At 36.9% G+C, this 19,168-nt stretch overlaps 7 protein-coding genes and 1 non-coding gene across 8 annotated transcripts; 4 read left to right on the forward strand and 4 right to left on the reverse strand.

Annotated features, from left to right (window-relative positions):
* Positions 1–72: 72 nt before the first annotated feature.
* On the reverse strand, positions 73–3,111 carry BMR1_01G03385 (Probable alphaalpha-trehalose-phosphate synthase [UDP-forming] 9; the record flags this gene model as incomplete). The annotated part of the gene is made up of 1 exon (XM_012792289.1): positions 73–3,111. The coding sequence occupies one exon, from the start codon at positions 3,109–3,111 to the stop codon at positions 73–75; it is 3,039 nt and encodes a 1,012-aa protein (XP_012647743.1).
* A 153-nt stretch (positions 3,112–3,264) lies between these two features.
* On the reverse strand, positions 3,265–6,978 carry BMR1_01G03386 (conserved Plasmodium protein, unknown function; the record flags this gene model as incomplete). The annotated part of the gene is made up of 4 exons (XM_021482992.1): positions 3,265–4,682; positions 5,062–5,314; positions 5,336–6,913; positions 6,934–6,978. 4 exons carry the CDS (start codon positions 6,976–6,978, stop codon positions 3,265–3,267), a joined length of 3,294 nt encoding a protein of 1,097 aa, XP_021337573.1.
* On the forward strand, positions 4,825–4,908 carry BMR1_01G03387. The gene has a single exon. It is a non-coding gene; the product is annotated as a tRNA-Leu (tRNA).
* Positions 7,167–8,918, forward strand: BMR1_01G03400 (translation initiation factor eIF-2B gamma subunit; the record flags this gene model as incomplete). Its single annotated transcript, XM_021482993.1, has 7 exons — positions 7,167–7,232; positions 7,490–7,625; positions 7,649–7,918; positions 8,071–8,148; positions 8,169–8,372; positions 8,394–8,803; positions 8,826–8,918. The coding sequence occupies 7 exons, from the start codon at positions 7,167–7,169 to the stop codon at positions 8,916–8,918; spliced, it is 1,257 nt and encodes a 418-aa protein (XP_021337574.1).
* Positions 8,919–9,189: 271 nt separating this feature from the next.
* BMR1_01G03405 (Splicing factor U2AF 65 kDa subunit) lies at positions 9,190–10,432 on the forward strand (the record flags this gene model as incomplete). Its single annotated transcript, XM_012792294.1, has 3 exons — positions 9,190–9,919; positions 9,941–10,105; positions 10,203–10,432. 3 exons carry the CDS (start codon positions 9,190–9,192, stop codon positions 10,430–10,432), a joined length of 1,125 nt encoding a protein of 374 aa, XP_012647748.1.
* On the reverse strand, positions 10,569–13,595 carry BMR1_01G03410 (DNA topoisomerase 3-beta-1; the record flags this gene model as incomplete). Its single annotated transcript, XM_021482995.1, has 10 exons — positions 10,569–10,772; positions 11,069–11,185; positions 11,206–11,390; positions 11,411–11,471; positions 11,493–11,617; positions 11,638–11,769; positions 11,822–12,719; positions 12,743–12,841; positions 12,862–13,149; positions 13,173–13,595. The coding sequence occupies 10 exons, from the start codon at positions 13,593–13,595 to the stop codon at positions 10,569–10,571; spliced, it is 2,532 nt and encodes an 843-aa protein (XP_021337575.1).
* On the reverse strand, positions 14,308–16,932 carry BMR1_01G03415 (DNA excision repair protein ERCC-6; the record flags this gene model as incomplete). The annotated part of the gene is made up of 5 exons (XM_021482996.1): positions 14,308–14,391; positions 14,412–14,624; positions 14,645–14,764; positions 14,840–14,981; positions 15,002–16,932. The coding sequence occupies 5 exons, from the start codon at positions 16,930–16,932 to the stop codon at positions 14,308–14,310; spliced, it is 2,490 nt and encodes an 829-aa protein (XP_021337576.1).
* BMR1_01G03420 (26S proteasome regulatory subunit T3) lies at positions 17,084–18,598 on the forward strand (the record flags this gene model as incomplete). Its single annotated transcript, XM_021482997.1, has 12 exons — positions 17,084–17,155; positions 17,177–17,367; positions 17,475–17,607; positions 17,629–17,732; positions 17,754–17,805; positions 17,829–17,936; positions 17,962–18,020; positions 18,043–18,142; positions 18,166–18,220; positions 18,267–18,380; positions 18,403–18,487; positions 18,514–18,598. The coding sequence occupies 12 exons, from the start codon at positions 17,084–17,086 to the stop codon at positions 18,596–18,598; spliced, it is 1,158 nt and encodes a 385-aa protein (XP_021337577.1).

Raw genomic sequence — 19,168 nt, forward strand, 5'->3', positions numbered from 1 at the left:
GTGCGTTTGCATTGGTAAAATTAAAAATGCATGTCAAAATCATCCCAGAATCCTTGGGATGGTACGATAGCATTACAATTCAAAGTCCCCTCCATCAAAATCTGCAATGGAGGCCAAAAGAGTTACAACATCCGCTTCAGAGTAGATGTAATATTTGGCTTTGCTAGGACTTTTGCCAATTTTACACGTTACAATCCTGGTGTATCCAAAGTCGACATTTTTATAAGTTGTATTATGCGTTCCTCTGTCAAACCCAATGTCAGAATCATAATTTTTCCCCAATTCAAAATCCTGGCATATTAAATTATTCCCATGTGATTCACCACTCCTGGATATATCATTGCCACCATCACTGTGCCTAATGCTATCCCACTTAAACAAGGCGTCGAATACTGTTTCATCACCTGCATCATTACCAAAGGCCAAAATGTAGTCAAATGGCCCAAATAACTCCGAATAATGATTAATAATCTTAATAACCGCAGCTCCCTTATCTACACCTCCTAACCTAACTTGTATGTGGCCCTTATTACGGTTTACTTGCACAGGCAAATTTTCCAATAAATCTGACAACAAAACTGCCAATTCTTTGGCCTGTATTATCCCAAAATCAGGGTCAGCCTTCTCATAATGGAAGGTTAGCGATGACTCCTTTTCTTCAATGTAGCTACCAGGAGTTCTAGACACATACTTGTTCATCACTTGGAATGTTGGCCCCTTCCAATCAGAGGTCACATCATCTATTAGAGATGCCCAACGTTTACCAGTAAGGATGGGTAATTTATAGTATAACCCATCGTTTGATATGACTCCCAATAGAGTTTCATTGGTTAACACAGCGATTGGATTGTCTCCTTTAACATCTTTATCGATTGTTATATCATAATTGTTCGCCAACAATATTACCTGTGTCGAAGTATTTTGAGCTACACTCCCTAAAATAGACACGACAGATTCCTTTGATTCTAGATCTTCCCATGTTTCAAGGGGAACAATTATCAGCCTTCTCTCACTCAATTTGTAGTACTCCATCACATCATGGATCTCAATCATCTTTGAAGGCATGGTGTACATTTTATACGACTTACCAAAACCATAAGTCAAATAAAGGTGATTAGACTTTTTACGTGCCCAGTGCATTTCACGTACAAACGATTCGGCCCATGATTTAGCATCATGCTTATTTATATACACAAAATCACGGTCACATTTACTAAGTGATGTGTGCTTTGGCATCGTCATCACCATGTCAATCGCCCGTGTAATATCTTCCATGTGCCACGGATTTATACGTACTATTGTCTCTAAGGAGTGGGAAAAGCCGGTAAATTCGGAGATAATCGCTGAAGCAGATTTACCTCTACGGCATACAATGTACTCAAAGGCACTTAAATTGATACCTCCCCTGATGCATGTATCCATTAAACAATCAGATACCTTAAATAACGAATATTTATCCTCATAGCTCAAATGGCCAACTTTTACAATTACATGAAAGGGAGACTCCTTGGTTTGAAATTCATTGTTAATTTTAGTGGCCAATTGCTGTATATTTTCCAGCATGACTACATTACCCCCAAATAGAGTATCATGAAAGCATACATGTTGAATCAATAAAACTTTTCCTCGGGCGTACTCGTAGTTATGTAAAAATTGCCTAAATGCCTTCATTTTTAACAAAATTCCAGACAATTTTATTTCTCTATCCACGCTGGAAATTATGAAGCTCTCGGTTAGACACTTGGATTCTGCAGTTATTTGTGGATAATCTTTTAAGAATTGTTCACAGAAGGTGTGTATGAATTTGGCCTTCTTTGCCTCGTAATTTTTTAGTTCTGAGATAGAGTTTTCTCCATCACAACCAGGCACTGCCGCGTTTGGTTGGTCTATTGACCTTAAAATCTCCAATACCGATTCGGAATTAATACAGGGATGGGACATATGCACAATAACTTGGCGTCCAGCGTAATCAATTGTAGCTAATCCATACAAACTGAACTGGTAATCCAACCCTAACAAGTGTCTACAGCTAGTCAAAAAGTGCTTAGCTGATTCGAAATAGTGAAAACCAATAATATCTGCACAAAGCATACTACGCAATAACTCCTCTCTCACTGCTAAGCATTTGAATAGTTCAAACGTGGGGAATATTGCATGGACGAATATGCCAATGTTTGCACGGCATCTCAATCTAGTAACAAAGTGTGGGACCATCAGCAATTTATAGTCGTGAACCCATATCATATCACCCGTAACGAGTTTACGGACTAACATCCTGGCGTATATTTTGTTAACCTCAAGATAAGCCTGCCATAGTTCCCAATCGAATGGATTTTGTACATTTATATCCCACACACCAATATTATAAAAGAGAGTCCACATGAAATTTTTATTGAACGTGTCCGATTTGCTAAGGGTCTCCTCTGGGATTTCAAGGGGTATACAATTCCCTTCTGAAAATGGCGTAAGTTTAGATAAGTTGCCATTGGGATCATGTGATTCTTCTACTTCTGTAAACCCAATATATTTCATTGGGAAGCTCAGCTTCTTTCGTAATTGCCAAAGACATGTTGTCAATGGTGTATTTCGTTCACGGAGTACCATTTTACCTTCAGGTAATACTTTTATCAGTTGCACAGGTAAGCGGCTGGAAATAAAATAGACGGTGGAATCATGACTCATTTTTTCATTATTAAGGGAGTCCAAAATCTCTCTTCTCTTCTGCTCCAGGTGGGAGATGGTTGTATCAGATTTACTCTTATTGGTACTATGAGTAGACAAATTGCGAAATTCTCCTTCATCATCTTCCACCAACATTTCGTATCCATTGGGAATCACCGTATATGTTTCCTTTTTTGCAACAATACACGTAGTTTCCGTCTCTGAATCATAGCTATTGCCATTTAGTACAATGTACTTGTAATTGACTGGTATGCGTAGGGGCAGTGGAGCCGGCGTTTTGGATACCCAAATATTATTAGTGCCTATAGGTTGTAATTCATATGCTTTTTGGGGATCATTGTTGCCCAATGCCATGGAATCTCCTATTATTGCCAGACTTTTCCCTTCAGGCACAGCAGCTTTGGCGTGGAAGGTTACCAAAGTAATCATTTTTGTCCTTGTTATATTTGCATGTGCTTATAACTCATTTATGGATATTGATGGCAAATGTGTATTATGTGTAATTATTTGAGTAAATTTTATGGTATAATGTGCAATAGTGGGTTATGGTGGGAAAAATCTTCGATATACTTTAATATTGTTTTAATTGTTCATAAAGGCCATCTTCCGCTCCAGTTCTTTTAATCTCTCCCTCTCAATCTCTAACTCAATGATGTGAATTTGATTTTTCAGGTCCAATATGGAAGAAGGCTTCGGGAAGCACTCATTGTCGTATCGCGCATAAGGATTGTTCAGTTGTTGTGTATTTAAAGGTTGCGTAGGCATAGGTGGATCTATGTAATGATGCGGATTGTACGCTTCATAGTTCTGGCAAAGTACGGGCAAAGGGTTACTCATATGGGGGTTACCAGATTCTATACCTCTATAACTAATATTAGACACACCATCTTGTGTGCCTGAAGTTTGATAGTTTTGTTCATTTATGCCACTAAATGTATTTTCCTGTATGTTCTGACCAGTATTACCCTTGTGCACATTATTAGACACAGGATTCATATTGTTAGATGCACCGCTCGTATAATAATTTTGATAATTTGCATATGTAGGATTCATCATGAATTCTTGGCGCGTTTGAACTGAATTTGGGTTGATCATACCCATTTGACCGTGTAATTGATTTTGAAGTTGGTTATTCAAGTGGTTCAAGTGCATTTGGTGTTGTATCTGTTGCTGTTGTTGCACTGAAGTTGAGAATTGGGGGTATAGGGAATAGGGGCGATCAGTTGAGCCTTGGGAATGAGTTGAGAATTGGGGGTGACGTGGCAAATTTTGGTTATAGTTATTTGCTGCTGAAATATTCATACTAGTGGAATATTGTGGATGAGCACCGGTAGGCGCTTGAACTATGGGTAAGGGATTGTTTATGCCAAACAAAGATTGAGGATTATTAAAAGTCCCGACACTCTCTCCATTCCTACCAAATACACTATATTTACCCGTTTTATCACTAGCCAATTTGTCATTGTTGGACACTTTGACGTTGCAAACAGGAGATTTTGCTTGCCCCGACTTCACATTAGATGTACTAGCACTCGTATCAGCATTAGTATTTGCATTGGCGCCATGGATGGATGGCAAAATTGACTGTCTCCCATCTCTCTTGCACTTATTATTATTACTACTACTACCTTCGGGTTTAATAGGTTCCAACGCGTTCTTATCATAATGGTCACCAGAGATACCCTTCAAAGGTGGGTTTGTATGTTTTCCCTGGTCATTCTCACTGGAGGTTGTGTTTTGATGTGGTATTTCTTGTGATAACTGTTTTTTTACATGGTCTGTCAGTACAGCCTCGTTGGAATCGCTAGTCTTGACATGGGTGTTATCAGGTTCTATTATCTTAGACTTGGCCAACTTGGAATCTTTGGTTCCACAAGTGGGCTCCTTGTGCTTCGGGGTTTTAGGCCTTGGTTTATTTGCATTTTTAGACATGGCTTCACGTTTCTCATTATTGTTATTATTTACTGGCAGGCTTCCCAATGCGGGAGTCGTAGAATTGTCTATGTCAATTATTGCCCGTTAAGTGCATGATAAATATCATTTTATAGCTACTATTATTTAGTATTAATGAGTAAGCGACATGACAATTGATGGGCAAGGTATTGATGCAGGTTGTGAGCTAAAAAATCATGCCTCACCGCAGCACGGATGGCCGAGCGGTCCAAGGCGCCAGACTCAAGTTCTGGTGGGCGAGAGCCCTCGTGGGTTCAAATCCCACTTCGTGCATTATCAATATCACTTTCATCTCAACGTTTTTTATAACAAACAATGGAACCATTTTATATACAATACATTCAATGCATAATACGCTGTTACGCAAATTTCATGTGCCACGACATAAAGTCTGTCGCGGATTGTGTATAGTATTTATTGGCTTACCATGAGGTTTTTTTGACGAATTTCGCGAATTAACCATAATGATACCCAAAGTTGACTCCAACTGTCTTTGTGTATCTGTAAAGTCAAACTTATCTTTCACTTGTTTCCCTCTATGGGCATAGTGAATGATAGACTCTGCTACTCGGTACTGAGAGACAACGTCACTCATTTCGCTACTCAAATTGACACTAAATCCCATCTCCTCTGGCTCTATTTCCTGCATCACTGATTCATCCACCAAACGCTTTACAGCCTAAGTAAATATTTTACCTACCGTCCCCAAAGGCGTCATATCAACTTTAAAAGTTAGCAAGGAATATACCAACTGCATAATCACATCTGAATCAAGCTTTTCAATATTGGTACAGCAATCTTCCAGAAGATTGGCACAGAAGAATCTCTCCTCCGAGGACAACTCAAATTGATCATTTTCCAATTCCATACTGTTTTTGCTTTTGAATATACTAGCATCATTGTGTGATTTGTTCACGCTCTTGTCACTAGCGGCGTAGAATTTATTTTTTGATGTTAATTTGGAAAGTTCTTCATCATTTTCAATTTTTTTCCCATCTATTATTGAGTCATGAATCAAATTCAATAGTTCTTTAGGGAAGGGGGGGCTACACGTTATTTTTGTAATTACATGGTTTTCTAGGTTCATAAAGGAGGGGATTCTGGTGGCATCTTCGTACTTATTCCCAACTTTCTCGCAGTTTCGCCTATAGATTGCTATAGCGCACATCAATTTCACCATGTCGCACAATGGTATTAAATGCATAATGCGTATAACCTTGGTGCAAATGGACTCGAAGAACCCCTTCATATCACACTGTATCTGACACAACAAGTGAAATAAATGACTCATACTGTCGTTTACTGGCATATCACTAAAAATGTTTTCGATTCTGGCCATGATTTTACGATATGAGAGCGGATATCGCTTTGACGACGCTTTCATGTGCACCAATGTCGATAGGTACACAACGCTGAGGTTGATATCCATGCCATCAATTTCTTCAACAACTAGATTCATGATCTTTGTGACAATTTGATAATTATCGTTATCCATGCAACTCAGCGCTATGATCCAGTCACTCACACTTAGGGAATTCAACAGTTCTGCTGAGGATAGGTTTTGCATGCTCTTTTCAATCTTTTCCGCATTAAGCACATCTAATCTCTTACCCAATGCCAAAATGTATATCAAATTTTGCGCTTCTATTGGAGTAGTAGATTCAAAGTATTCTTTAAATAAACTTTTTGAAATCGAATCGAAGATGAAGGGTTTCCTCATCTGCGTTATGGCCCATAATAAGCCAATTATTGAAGCTCTATCTATCAATATTTGCGGGCCATCATCATAATCATCATTTGTTGGATTACACAATTTTTGGTACATTTCTTCGGACAAATACTTCCGTAAGTGAATAAAATTGAATCGCTTTCCATATAACCTGATACAGCATGTTAGGCCCAAAATGAGATCCTTATGCAGTGTTGTTTCATCTGGGCCATTTACAGTGCGCATAACCGTTGGATCTCTTTTGGAAGAATCCCGTTCTTTCCATAAAAAGCAGCGTAAACGTTCCATTGTCTGATTGTTTACCGTGGGCCCCCTCTTGACCTCCGTGGCATATATCGTAGCAGGTTCCCACTCAAAGCAAGTTGCCTTAGTGACGAATACATTAGCTTCTGTCAGTTCTGGTTTGAGCTTGTAATATTTTTTACTTCCTTTGCTAACGTTTGGTGCATCTGATAACGATAGTTTTTGGGGTGGATTGCGGGTTACGGGAATTGAACGAAATATTAGGTCATGCAGAAATACCTTTAGGAAGTTTATGAACGATTTGTCCTAAATAATTGATTCCTTACACTAAACTTGTCGCAGCTTCCACCACTTTCTATATTTTTCCGCATTGTACCATTAAAATTTACATTAATGCCAGTAGCAGAACCCAATGTAATGTGTAAGTGATTCCAGCAGTAACCAGATTTAATTAGTGATAATCAAAAATATTGCGAGTTGCTAGTGCTTACACATTAGAATTTGGAATATTAAATCGGCGGATGTGGTGATTGTGGATCTAGATCTAGGGGGTGGCATTATGTCTCCACCGAGTTCTGATCATGGAGATTCCATAGCGGAGCACCATGATACATCAAAAATACAGGTATAAAATGCGTTTTACCCACCATAAATGTCTTTACGATCAATATAATGGATCAAAACTCTTATTTTTGGATAAATGTGGCAAATGAATATTTGATAGACACTCTTTGCACAATATACAACACAAGTCGTTAATTTAATACATAATTCTACTTATTATGTATTAAATTTTGTGTTAATTATTCCGTATTGACAAATTATTTTTAACTGTGACATATTTGTGTCATATATAGCTCATACAATAATATGCTAACCTAGGGAATAATACTTGCTTCAAATTCCACGTTCAACATATCGATTCTAACAGCTGAACATAGCAAAGCGCTATTGTCTATTAACGGGAAGCCCCTAATTTGGCATTCGATCAAGCTACTAACAGACAATGGCATTAAAGGTATGTATATGTCGGTTACTTAGATATATTTGTGGTCATTGAACCAAAGTACAAACCGGCACTTGAGGCAGCATTTAAGGATTTTATTGATGCAGTTACAGTAACAATCATTTCGCTGGATGCGGAAGTTTTGGGAAGCTTGGATGCCCTAAAATTTCTAAGGGAGTACATAACAAATGACTTCATAGTCATTCCCTGTGATATATACGGCAAAGTTGATATTACAGGTCTGATCAAATCGCATTATCAAAGTCATTCCGGATGTACTGCATTGCTATATCACAATGAAAAGGGTATGATTACAAATTTAATATGTTTTGTTACATAACAATATTCATTTCAAATTTACATGGCGTTATATATTATCACATTTGCATAATAAATTATGTAATATATATTTTGTGGGGATTTGTAACAAATTGTTGCTGCTAGGTAATTGACGTAGACACTAGTAATTCTTATCGCTGCCTCACCTTGTTGGATGAAGCTACGCATAAATTGATTTCAATAGTCGATTCGACAAGTACGTAATCATTTAATTAGGTTTCAATGCAGGAAACAGCTTATTCATCCACAAATGGCACGTTTTTAGCCACCCAAATTGTACAATCCGTTCAGACCTAATTGATTTACATGTGTATATGTTCTCCAAGGCGTTATTCCCTGCGGAAAATATTGATTACTTCAGCATAAGATTTCACTATATCCCATTCCTCACCAGATCTCAAGATATGCCAATTTCTAGGGGTATTTAACATTTTAACATAGGTTATCTAGAACATTCGGTGACAGATAGCGAGCTGGATATTGTTGATACAATAAAGACTACTAGTGGCGGATTAAATATATTTCAGGGTGAATCAAAACTAGATAACATGCACGATATAGGCACTAAATATACTAGTGTTAGTTATTACATACAATATGCTATTGGGAAGGATGAGTGCATGAGAATAAATAGACCCGAGACCTTCATGCACGTAAGCCTCAAATATTTGACTGGCAATTTTTTTGAAAATGTGACCATTAAAAACTCCAATATTGCCGAGAATGTCAAATTTCTAGGCAAGGCAAACGTTATAAAATCCGTAATAATGGAAAATGTTACAATAGGCAATAACGTGATACTCAAGGGATGTATTATTTGTAGTGGAGCAGTTGTTGGAGATGATTGTCAGGTGCATAAAGTATTTAATTTAGTTAACAGATTGCCAAATACAGTACTCTCACACAATTGAGAGTGGGACTGTTGCCTCAAAGCAAATTTTTCCAGCGACAGATTACTCACTCTAACAATTCTTGCCTAATTATGTGATGATTAAGCATTTTGACAAATCCATGGCAAATGTACGAGTAAAGTTCCATGATTTATGTATTGTGCGATCAATTTAATGCTGATGTATGTTTTGGTATAAATTGTGTATATACGCCATGATGTCATACCCTATATACATGTTGCCCGTAGTGTAGGTGTAGTGCTATCCTATACTTGAAATCAGTGACGCTCTCTCGCAGCATATTTGACACCAGTATATAGTTCTAATTAGTAAATTGGCTGGTTAAGATGAGTACCATGCATTATGAAAGGGATCGGAGTTATCACCGCGATTACAGAGGCCATCGCGATAGAGACCGCGACCGAGATCATGATAGGAATAGGGATAAGCGACGGTACCAACCCAAAAGATCTAAAACCCCAGAATACATACCATTCAACCGGAATATATCCCTTAGCCGTGACAAGTCTAGAGCATTGGAACGTAGAAGAAGGAAGGCCCAGGCAGAATGTATTAAAAGGGCAGGAGGATTCCAAAGACTAGCAGATTCGGAAGGCCATGAGACTGTTAGATTGTTATGGGATGGATTCCAGTGGGTGGCTAAAACAGAGCCGTTGCCCGTGATTAGTGGCGATCCATCAGCGGCAAATGCCACCCGCAAACTTAGACGATTATATTTTGGCAATTTGCCTTTGCATCTTGGGCTAACTGAGGATGGATTCAAGACGATCGTGACCAATGAGATGAAAGCCAGGGGTTTTTGTATTGATCCAAATGTAGATCCTGTTGTATACGTATGGTTCTCTAACGACAAGGGCAACTATGGCTTTGTAGAATTTAACACCATAGAGGAGACTGAGAAGGCTCTCACTATGGACGGAATGAATTGCATGGGCGTGCAGCTTAGAATTTCTCGGCCAAATGATTATAGCACCAATACTTTAAACACAGGGAGTGCCTTTGCTGGCTTATCAATTCCATCCATGTTCACTCCATACTCCCTCCCTGCAGCACCGGGTATGTGATAACATAATTTAGCATTCCCTCCAGGGGCCACCGTGATGCATATAGTGCAGATTGCCAATGTTAAAGCAATGGAAAATCAGAAAGACTGGATTGATATGTTGGACGATGTTAGAAATGGCTTTGATTCTCATGGGAAAGTTGTTCATTGCGCGGCAATACTTCCAGAACACACCAAAGGTACTGTACCATGTTTTTTTTGAATACTTGATATGTTTATGTATTAAATACATCCCTAGTATTCGCTTAAGAAATCATAATACTATTATTGACATAGATGGGAGATTGGGAATAGTCACTGCGGGCGATGTGGTATTGGAGTTTGTAAATAATGCTGCGCTTACAGGTGCTGTTCAGAACATGACTGGAAGGAAATATGAAGGCCGCCCTGTGCAAATGAGGCCGATTGACTTGAGTATCTATGAGATTATACTGAAGGAGATTGTTCCTATACAGGATAAGTTACTATCAGAACTTGTGTACTCTGACACCGATGATGATAATTAACAACTAGTGACATCCTTACTACCCTATCTGGCCTCTTAATGTAGAAATTTGCTTTTAATTTTAAAATTAACTGTTCATCTCTAGTTATCTCTTAGTTGTATGTATGCTAATTGTTAATGAATAAAACCTGCTGAGATCAAAAGCCATGAAAAGTCATCTTAGGGTCTACATTGCTAAACTTGCCCTTATGAGATCCTTTTCCCCCTCTAAGCCTCCCTTTCCAAGGTCTAGAATACCTAGCCTGGCCAATTTTAGCACGATTGACGGCCGTGCAAGATTTTCCAATTATAGTAAATTGCGATCTCACATCACTATTACACATGATGCATCCTTCAATGCCCTAAGTAACACATATTAAACAATGCAATATGATTTTATATGAATAAAGATTGAGTTATCTATGTATCATAAATAATCAATATATTTGTGATACTGGTAAAAATGACATGTAATAATGTCAAAGCATATGTAGATAATTTTCTGGTGCAAACATTACAAATTATATCAATGCGTGGTTATATTTATATTTATTAAAATTTGACAGTAAAAATATATAAAAGTGGCAAGAAATATATACAAGGCGCAATTTTTGCTAATATATAAATAAATATACGGTATGTAGTATATCACACTCACCTTATCAACAATTAACACCATCCTACCCTCACATTCGTCGCAAAAATCATTCAATTTAATCTTTGTCTCAATATTATACTGCACTGAGCAATTATTGCACAATATTCTCCATTTATGCTAAATGAGCTGTATCTCACTCCTTGATTAATCACGTCAAAATACAGCATTCCCTCGCATTCACAAACTGCAACACTAATAGATCTTATTGCATTTGTACAAGTTGGATGAGGGCATTTGGAACAATTCATTGCAGATTTATTGCTAAAATCTTCAAATGGTGGATCATTATAGCACATAGGACACAAGGTATAAGATTTACCTCCTCCATCAATTTTATCGTACCTTTAACTTGGTACTGCACCAGTTCAAAATTATCCAAAGGGCATTTTATTTCCTTAAACAGCTAAATCACGATGACAAATACCCTAACTGTACCACCTATTGGTAATTTATATACACTGTCGCAGTGCTTACACACCAATCGTGGAAAAGCGCTGTTCACATAAACCATATAACGGTTACAAACGCCACATCTCGACATAAGGGTACCTAAATAAAATGTTAAATACCCAAATCCTCTGCAAGAGTGAAGTTTTGCATGAAAGCCTGCACCATAGAATCGATATTTGCAGTAAAGTAAATAAATTTCACCCTAAAAATCTGCAAAGAATGATTAATCACCGTTTCTAACGTAGCTTTACCTAAATTATTATTTCTTGGCTGTGAATTATTGTAAACATAAATAGTACATACCAGTGGCTATGGAATCACACAAACTTTCAATATTCCCCCGCACTGTAGGTAATACCAATTCTGGATCCACTTGTAAATAGCCATACACTAGGGACTGGCCCAGTTTGGTAGGCTCGAGGCGACGATTACCAACAATCTTTACATAGCCACGTAAACAGATGTTGTTTATATGAGTGGCCATTGATGCATCTGTACCAATTCCATTTTTTTCCATAAGTTCCAACAAATCGCTCTCTGATAGCAGTGAAGGCGGAGTAGTTTGTGCCGATCTGATCTCACATCCACACAAGCGATAAATATCGCCTGCACTGGCAGTAATTGGCGAAGACTCGGTGAGTGATGATTTGTTGGATATGGAGGTGAACCCAGGTTCCACGACCTTGGTGCACGTATAAATGAAAGTTTCACTAGCAGCTGTGAAGCTATACTTTTCTTCTTTATATTTACAATCAACAGATATTGATTCTAGGAAGTTGCGTACAATCAGCAAGTAAATGTTTAGTTCATCGGATGATAGATAGGACGGATTTGGTACGCTTACAGGTGTAATGGGAGGATGATCTCCAGCATCCTTTCCTCTGCAAATTTGATTTAAATTGAATTTAATGGAATCCGTTTTGGAACCTGTAAAAATATCCCGTGGGAAATTTGCAGATCTTAACATATTAAGTACGCCTTCAGTGTCGAAATTTTTCGGATATGTCATAGTCTCCGTACGTGGGTATGAAATATATCCAGAAAGATACAGCTTTTCTGCCACCGATAATGCATGATGTGGGCCCAAATGCAATTGTTGAGAGGCCATTTTGAGCAAATTAACCGTATTCAGCGCTGTGGGCCGTGCAATAGTTTTTACACTGCTATATACGGCACTAAGCACAAATACCTCTTCTTTTACCTAAGTTATGCAATTTTACATACAATATCTCTTAGTATTTCCGTTACTTGCAAATTAAATATTTGACCACGAGAATGGGTTAATTGTATCTTTTGTCCATTTACATTTATTTCCGCATCAATCTAAATTGTTAAATATTTACTCGGTAGTATGTTTGAGGTTGAAATGATTTAATTTGCTTGAAACGTTCAACACAAAAGAACAGTGTTGGGGTCTGGCACGGGCCATATGAGATAAGTTTGGTGTTTAAATTGCCAAATTTATCCTGGAACGATAAAGTTTGAAACCGTGTAAAAGCACAACCTAATTTCAAATCAATTTCTTGTCTCGCCAATACCGCATCTGATTCATTTTTATTAGGCATTCCTAAGTTCTTAAATGCGTTGATGATGTCGCATTTTACCAACGATGAAAATCGCGCCCTAAATATCTATGTGACAATTTTGACCTTACATTTTTACCCAGCCCTTTGCATTCAGATTTTAGATGTTTGTAAACAATGCTTATAACCTCAAAACAAATATTTTCTCCCTCCCGATCGTTGTCAAGCGCCAATATAAGGGATTCACAACTTTTGGCAATGCTAGACAAATGGTTAGCTATAGCATCAGAATTGGCGTAGGTTTGTATCACATCCGCTGAAAATAGTTCTAGGGGGTCTGTGTTTTCCCAATTATTGTATTTGCTGTGGAAACTCAAATTGAATATGTGCCCAGTGGTACAAGTAATATGTAGTGTAGATTTTGGTCCCAAAACACCAGCTGTTATGATCCATACTGGAAACTTCCCTGTTTTAGGGTTAACTTTTTTATTAGAAAGGGCATTAGCTATAGCTTCGGCGATGCTAGGCTTTTCTGCAACGACTAATACGTTCATAGGTAAAGACTTCTATTGAAACTCATAGAAATTATAACATTTTTGATTAGTGTGCGTTTAATACATTGGAAGTTTAATTTTTAAATCAATTCCATGTGCTGGAGGCAAAGTTAGGCAGAAAAAATCATTGTCACTGTCAGCCTGATACTCAGTGCCATTTAGTGTATTGTCTAATCATAGACCATTTCTAATCTTCAATTGATAAGCAATCAGATTTGACAAATGAACTGCACATTTTACGTATTCACAGTCAGGTTCAATAAATTATATAGTTTTGGTCCGTCGAATTGTCTCTTATGTTTTGTACGTTTAAAATGAATTATTTACGAGGTATCCATACAATTTTGCATAATCTTTGCTTTAACCCAGTGATTTACATGAAAATCAGAGAGAATAGTTATACCAATTCTATATCGATTAGCCCTCAGATGAAAAATAAATTAAGACAATCAATTACTTTAGGCACTAATCCAATATTTAATTAAAGCATGACCTGTAAATCATATACAATTGATAAAGGTAATCACTGCGGAATAATTTTAGTAATTATAGACACGTACACATGATAAATAACCTTTATATAGGCTGTGAAACTGGAATTCGATTGATAATTGGTCAAATTATCTTTATGAATTTAAGGAACACCATTCTGTAGCTTGTTATCACATAAATATAAAAACTAAAGACTATAGCTATGCATATCTGCTAAAAATTAGGAACTATGTCTTGTATACCTAGAGTTTAATGTCCAATACTTGGGCGATGTTTTGTCTTCCGGAGTATTTAATGTACAAATCTAATTCACAAAATGTTTACTCGCTTAAGCAAAAGTTTGAACTCGATCTTTTGTGTTTCATTTACCAAATGACTGAAATTCTCCAGTATTTCACTACTAGTGGCTGAATTCTTTGGCGATCTTAAGAAATACTGTATAAGCAATTTTTTGAGTTCGTTTCGAGATACCCCCTTTTTAATATCATTCACAACAGATTTTCCAGCGGAGCCTTTTCTACCGGTCCAAGTAGGTATCTACATTATATATTATTTACGTTAATGTTTGCAGATTGGATAGACTTGAATGAAGTGTCCAATAATTGTATGCTGTCATCATCATCTTCTTCTTCAATTCGATACATTGGTTGCACAGTTTTATCATGTTTAACAACAGTCTACATTAGACTAATTTTATGCTAAATTCATGATTGGACATGAATTTATTAATCACATATATATGAAGGGCTAACTTGTATTTTATTCTTTTGCAAAATGGCGGAAATCTTGCTATCGTCTTCCTCTTTGTCTAAAAAATCCTCCAACGCCCGTTTAAGTCTCAGATTCGAATTTTTAAACTTCAATTTGGATATTTTTCTCAAATGTCGCTTAAGCCTATGTAACAGTTTGCGTACTCTGATGACAAATAGCTAGTTTCGGGATTTACATAATCTGGAGGAGGAGCAGGGCAGGTAAATAAATCAAGTATATCATTAAAGACTTTAGACCTTTCCATGCGGGGATTTGTAAGTATCTTTTCTGAGAGATGGAACTTGTAAATTTGTCTATAGTAAATCTTCTCTTCAATCGTGTGGGCATTTACTAGTCTTAGAATAACTACTGGTTTTGTTTGACCAATTCTGTAACACCTTTGCGAGGCTTGGGAATCCACCATTGGATTCCAATCTGGATCAAATATGATTATCCTAGTGGCACTTGTTAGATTTAGTCCAACCCCTCCAACTCTCGTCGTTAACAATAATAATTGTATTTCCGAAGTATTAAATTTGTATACTATCCCCCCCCTCTTCTTAATAGCAACTGTTCCATCAAGACGTAGGAAAGGTATTTTAATACACTTTTCCACAATATTTAGCATTTTAATAGTTTGAGAAAAGAATAAGATTTTGTGCCCCTGTTTAGCCCACTCATAAATTATATCCAGTGCCACAGTTAATTTTCCAGACAATGGTATTAATTTTTCTTCAGTGGAATTGTTTGTATTGACAATTTCACTCCCTACATTGGGTAGATCAGTTGTCTCATCTTGGGTATAGGTGGAGTCCTCTGAATCTGATGAATCTTCGGTGTCTACAGATTTATAGGAATCCGAGCTCGCAATGTTCAATTGTTCGCCAGTGTTCCACTGCCATTTCAGTAGTTCTGGGTGGTTACAGATTTTCCTTAACAGAGATATTACCCTGAACAATCGACCCAACCCCCCTTCCGATCTATACCTATGATTGTACTGTTCGGTTTTGTCCAACTTCATCCTAGCATAATTACTAATGATACGGTTGATGTAAGGGTCTGTCGTTACTTTGTGGTATAACTGGTATTGCAAAGGAGATAAATGACAAAATATCACATGTTCAGTCTTCTTTGGGAGTTGAATGGCAGGACATTCCGACTTTATATGGCGCTGAATAAATGGAGATGTCAATTCCCTAAGAGCTTTTGCCCTCCTATATGCTATGGATGATTGTGATTTTGTTGAGTTTAGCGATGCACCAGCACGTATTGGCTCCACAAACAATTCAATAAACAGGGGTAATATTCCCAGTTTGCCAGGGATGCAAAAGTCAAATAATGACCAAAATTCAATCAAATTGTTTTGTATAGGAGAGCCAGAAATTAGTATTCTGTGTGGTGTATTAATTGTTTTTGCGCACTGAGTTATATTTGAATTGGGATTTCTGATCTTTTGCCCTTCGTCTAAAATCACGTACAGAAAAGTAATTCGATTAAGCACATTAATATACAGTCTAAGTATGTCATATGTTATAAAAAGGCAATGAAAGCACTTCTTGTTGTGCAGTAAAAAACGGATATCGAGATCCTTGTCAAAATATGTAATTTTTATACCTTTGGCCCATAAAGACAATTCATGCTCCCATTGAAGCATAAGTGTCGGAGGACATACTAACAGAATGTTGAGTGTTTGGCCACTTAAAAACTGGGGATTTAATTTGTTTGAGAACATTAGTGCGTAAATGAACGTAGCGATTGTGACAGTTTTGCCCATTCCCATTTCATCTGCAAGAATTCCACCCGAACTACTGTTATGTAAATCTGCCAACCATTTGATATTTGTCTGTTGGTGGGGAAATATTTTGTTGTATACTGTCAGTGGGAGGTATATATTTGATGACAATATTATACATTCAGCGCCATGTAGTGATGTTTTATCCAGTATAGTCGGGAGTTCCCTTTTTACAGTCACATTTTCAGCATCTATATGATCTATATTTTCAAAACTACTGATTTCCCCTTTAATTTTCCCATTAATATTACTAGAATCTACAATGTTGAATATGGAAGTAGAATTTGAGGAAATTTTATCCATTTTTGCGAGGGTATCAATGGAAATTCAAATTAATATTATAATTTATTATATGTTGATTGAATGCTCATGATATTAGTGAAAAAATAGAACAAATAGTGCCAATGCAACATGGTTCTATAGGGCCAAAGCCCTCATGTATGGCAGCACTACAATGGAAGTGGATCAATACCTCTACGATCGGCTAAAAGATCTACAATTACAACTTGAATTTTGTGATATTAAGGTGTGTAAAAGTATTATACAGGAAAAATACATAAAGGAGGAACACAAGAATTTGAAGAGGGAACTCATCAGAGCTAGGGAGGAGATCAAAAGAATTCAAAGTGTGCCCCTTGTTATTGGTCAATTCCTTGACATGGTAGATAAGAACTATGGAATTATTTCCTCCACTGCTGGTTCTAAATATCATGTCAGAATATTATCAACAATTAACAGGTAAATGGCACTTTTATCGCGTAAATGGACTATTTTGTCAAATTTGTCTTATTGACATGGAAATTAACCATTTTCAAGTGCGAAATTGATTGAAATAACTGATCTAGGGAACTCTTGACACAGTCTGTGAGTGTAGCATTACATCGCCATAGTCATAGCGTTGTAGACGTGTTACCTCCAGAGGCTGATTCTGCTATTCAAGTATTGCAAATGACGGATAAACCAAATGTCAGCTATTCTGTGAGTAAATTTATTATTTAGGACATTGGTGGATTGGATATTCAAAAGCAGGAGATACGCGAGGCGGTAGAACTTCCATTGAAATGTCCCGAGTTGTATATGCAAATTGGAATCGATCCTCCGATGTAATAAACTAATTAAATTAGGGGAGTATTGTTATATGGCCCTCCGGGCACTGGTAAAACTATGTTGGCAAAAGTAACCAAATAAGTAATGAATAGGCTGTAGCCCATCATAGTGACGTCACATTTATTAGGGTTGTGGGTTCAGAATTTGTGCAAAAGTATCTGGGCGAGGGCCCCAGGATGGTTAGGGATGTTTTCCGTTTGGTAAAATCATTTGTTATTTATTTAGGCCCGTGAAAATGCCCCTTCTATAATATTCATTGATGAAGTAGATGCCATTGCTACAAAGTAATTAAACAATATGACTTAGACGATTTGATGCACAGACGGGAGCTGATAGAGAGGTGCAGCGTATTTTGTTGGAATTACTAAACCAAATGGATGGATTTGATCAGACAACAACAGTAAAGGTTAGTACTGTTTTCTAACGTAGGTCATAATGGCTACCAATAGAGCGGATACATTAGATCCAGCACTATTGCGACCTGGTATGTATTTTGAAGTTGAATGCTTGCAAAAAACAAAGTAATTCAGGTCGCCTTGACCGTAAAATTGAGATGCCCCTTCCAGATAAACGCCAACGCCGTCTCATTTTCCAGGCTATAACAAGCAAAATGAACCTTTCTGAACAAGTGGATCTGGAGGCTTGTAAGGCAAATTAATCACACAGTTGTATCTAGGCCTGATAGAATTTCATCAGCTGACATAGCTGCTATTTGCCAACAAGCCGGTATGCAGGCTGTTAAAAAGAATAGGTAAACTAGCATTGTCATGTATGTAGATATGTAGTGAATCAAAGGGATTTTGAGAAAGCTTGGAAGAAACAAATTAAGAGGAAAGAACAGGAATTTGGATTCTACGTCTAAAAATTCATCATATCAATTCAATGGAATAACATTATTCAATTGATCAAGCACTTTTCAATGTCAGTTGGCTGTACTAAAATGTATTATTTTTCAATTTAACAAGTTTAAGTTAATTGGATATGATATTTTTACTATTAGGCATTTTCTTGAGATTTTTTCAGAACAGCACTTTAAATTTTAAATTAATTATCATTTGTTACAATGTTATGCATGGTATATAGTAAAGTTGGTTATGGCGTTGTTCAATATTTATATTACATATCAAAGGATTGGTGTTTGAGTGAGATATTATATATGGAATTAAATTATATGACTGTTACATCGATTATTAACAGAATTTGTTGTTTAACAGCAAGTTAAATAGGATTTGAGTAAAAGTTAAATGATGATGTCCTCCAAATTCTATAATGATTTAAAATTTTGTAACGAAATGGTAAACTAATTTTATATTTATGTATTTGGGGTAAATTTTGACACAATTTGGAAAATCACAACATGCTACTATTGGCAATTAATTGTTAATTGTAGAGCGATTTCGCATCCCTAAACTATGTAAAAATAGTGGCTGTA

The sequence above is a fragment of the Babesia microti genome, chromosome I (genome assembly GCF_000691945.2).
Source record: "Babesia microti strain RI chromosome I, complete genome".
NCBI lineage: Eukaryota > Apicomplexa > Aconoidasida > Piroplasmida > Babesiidae > Babesia > Babesia microti.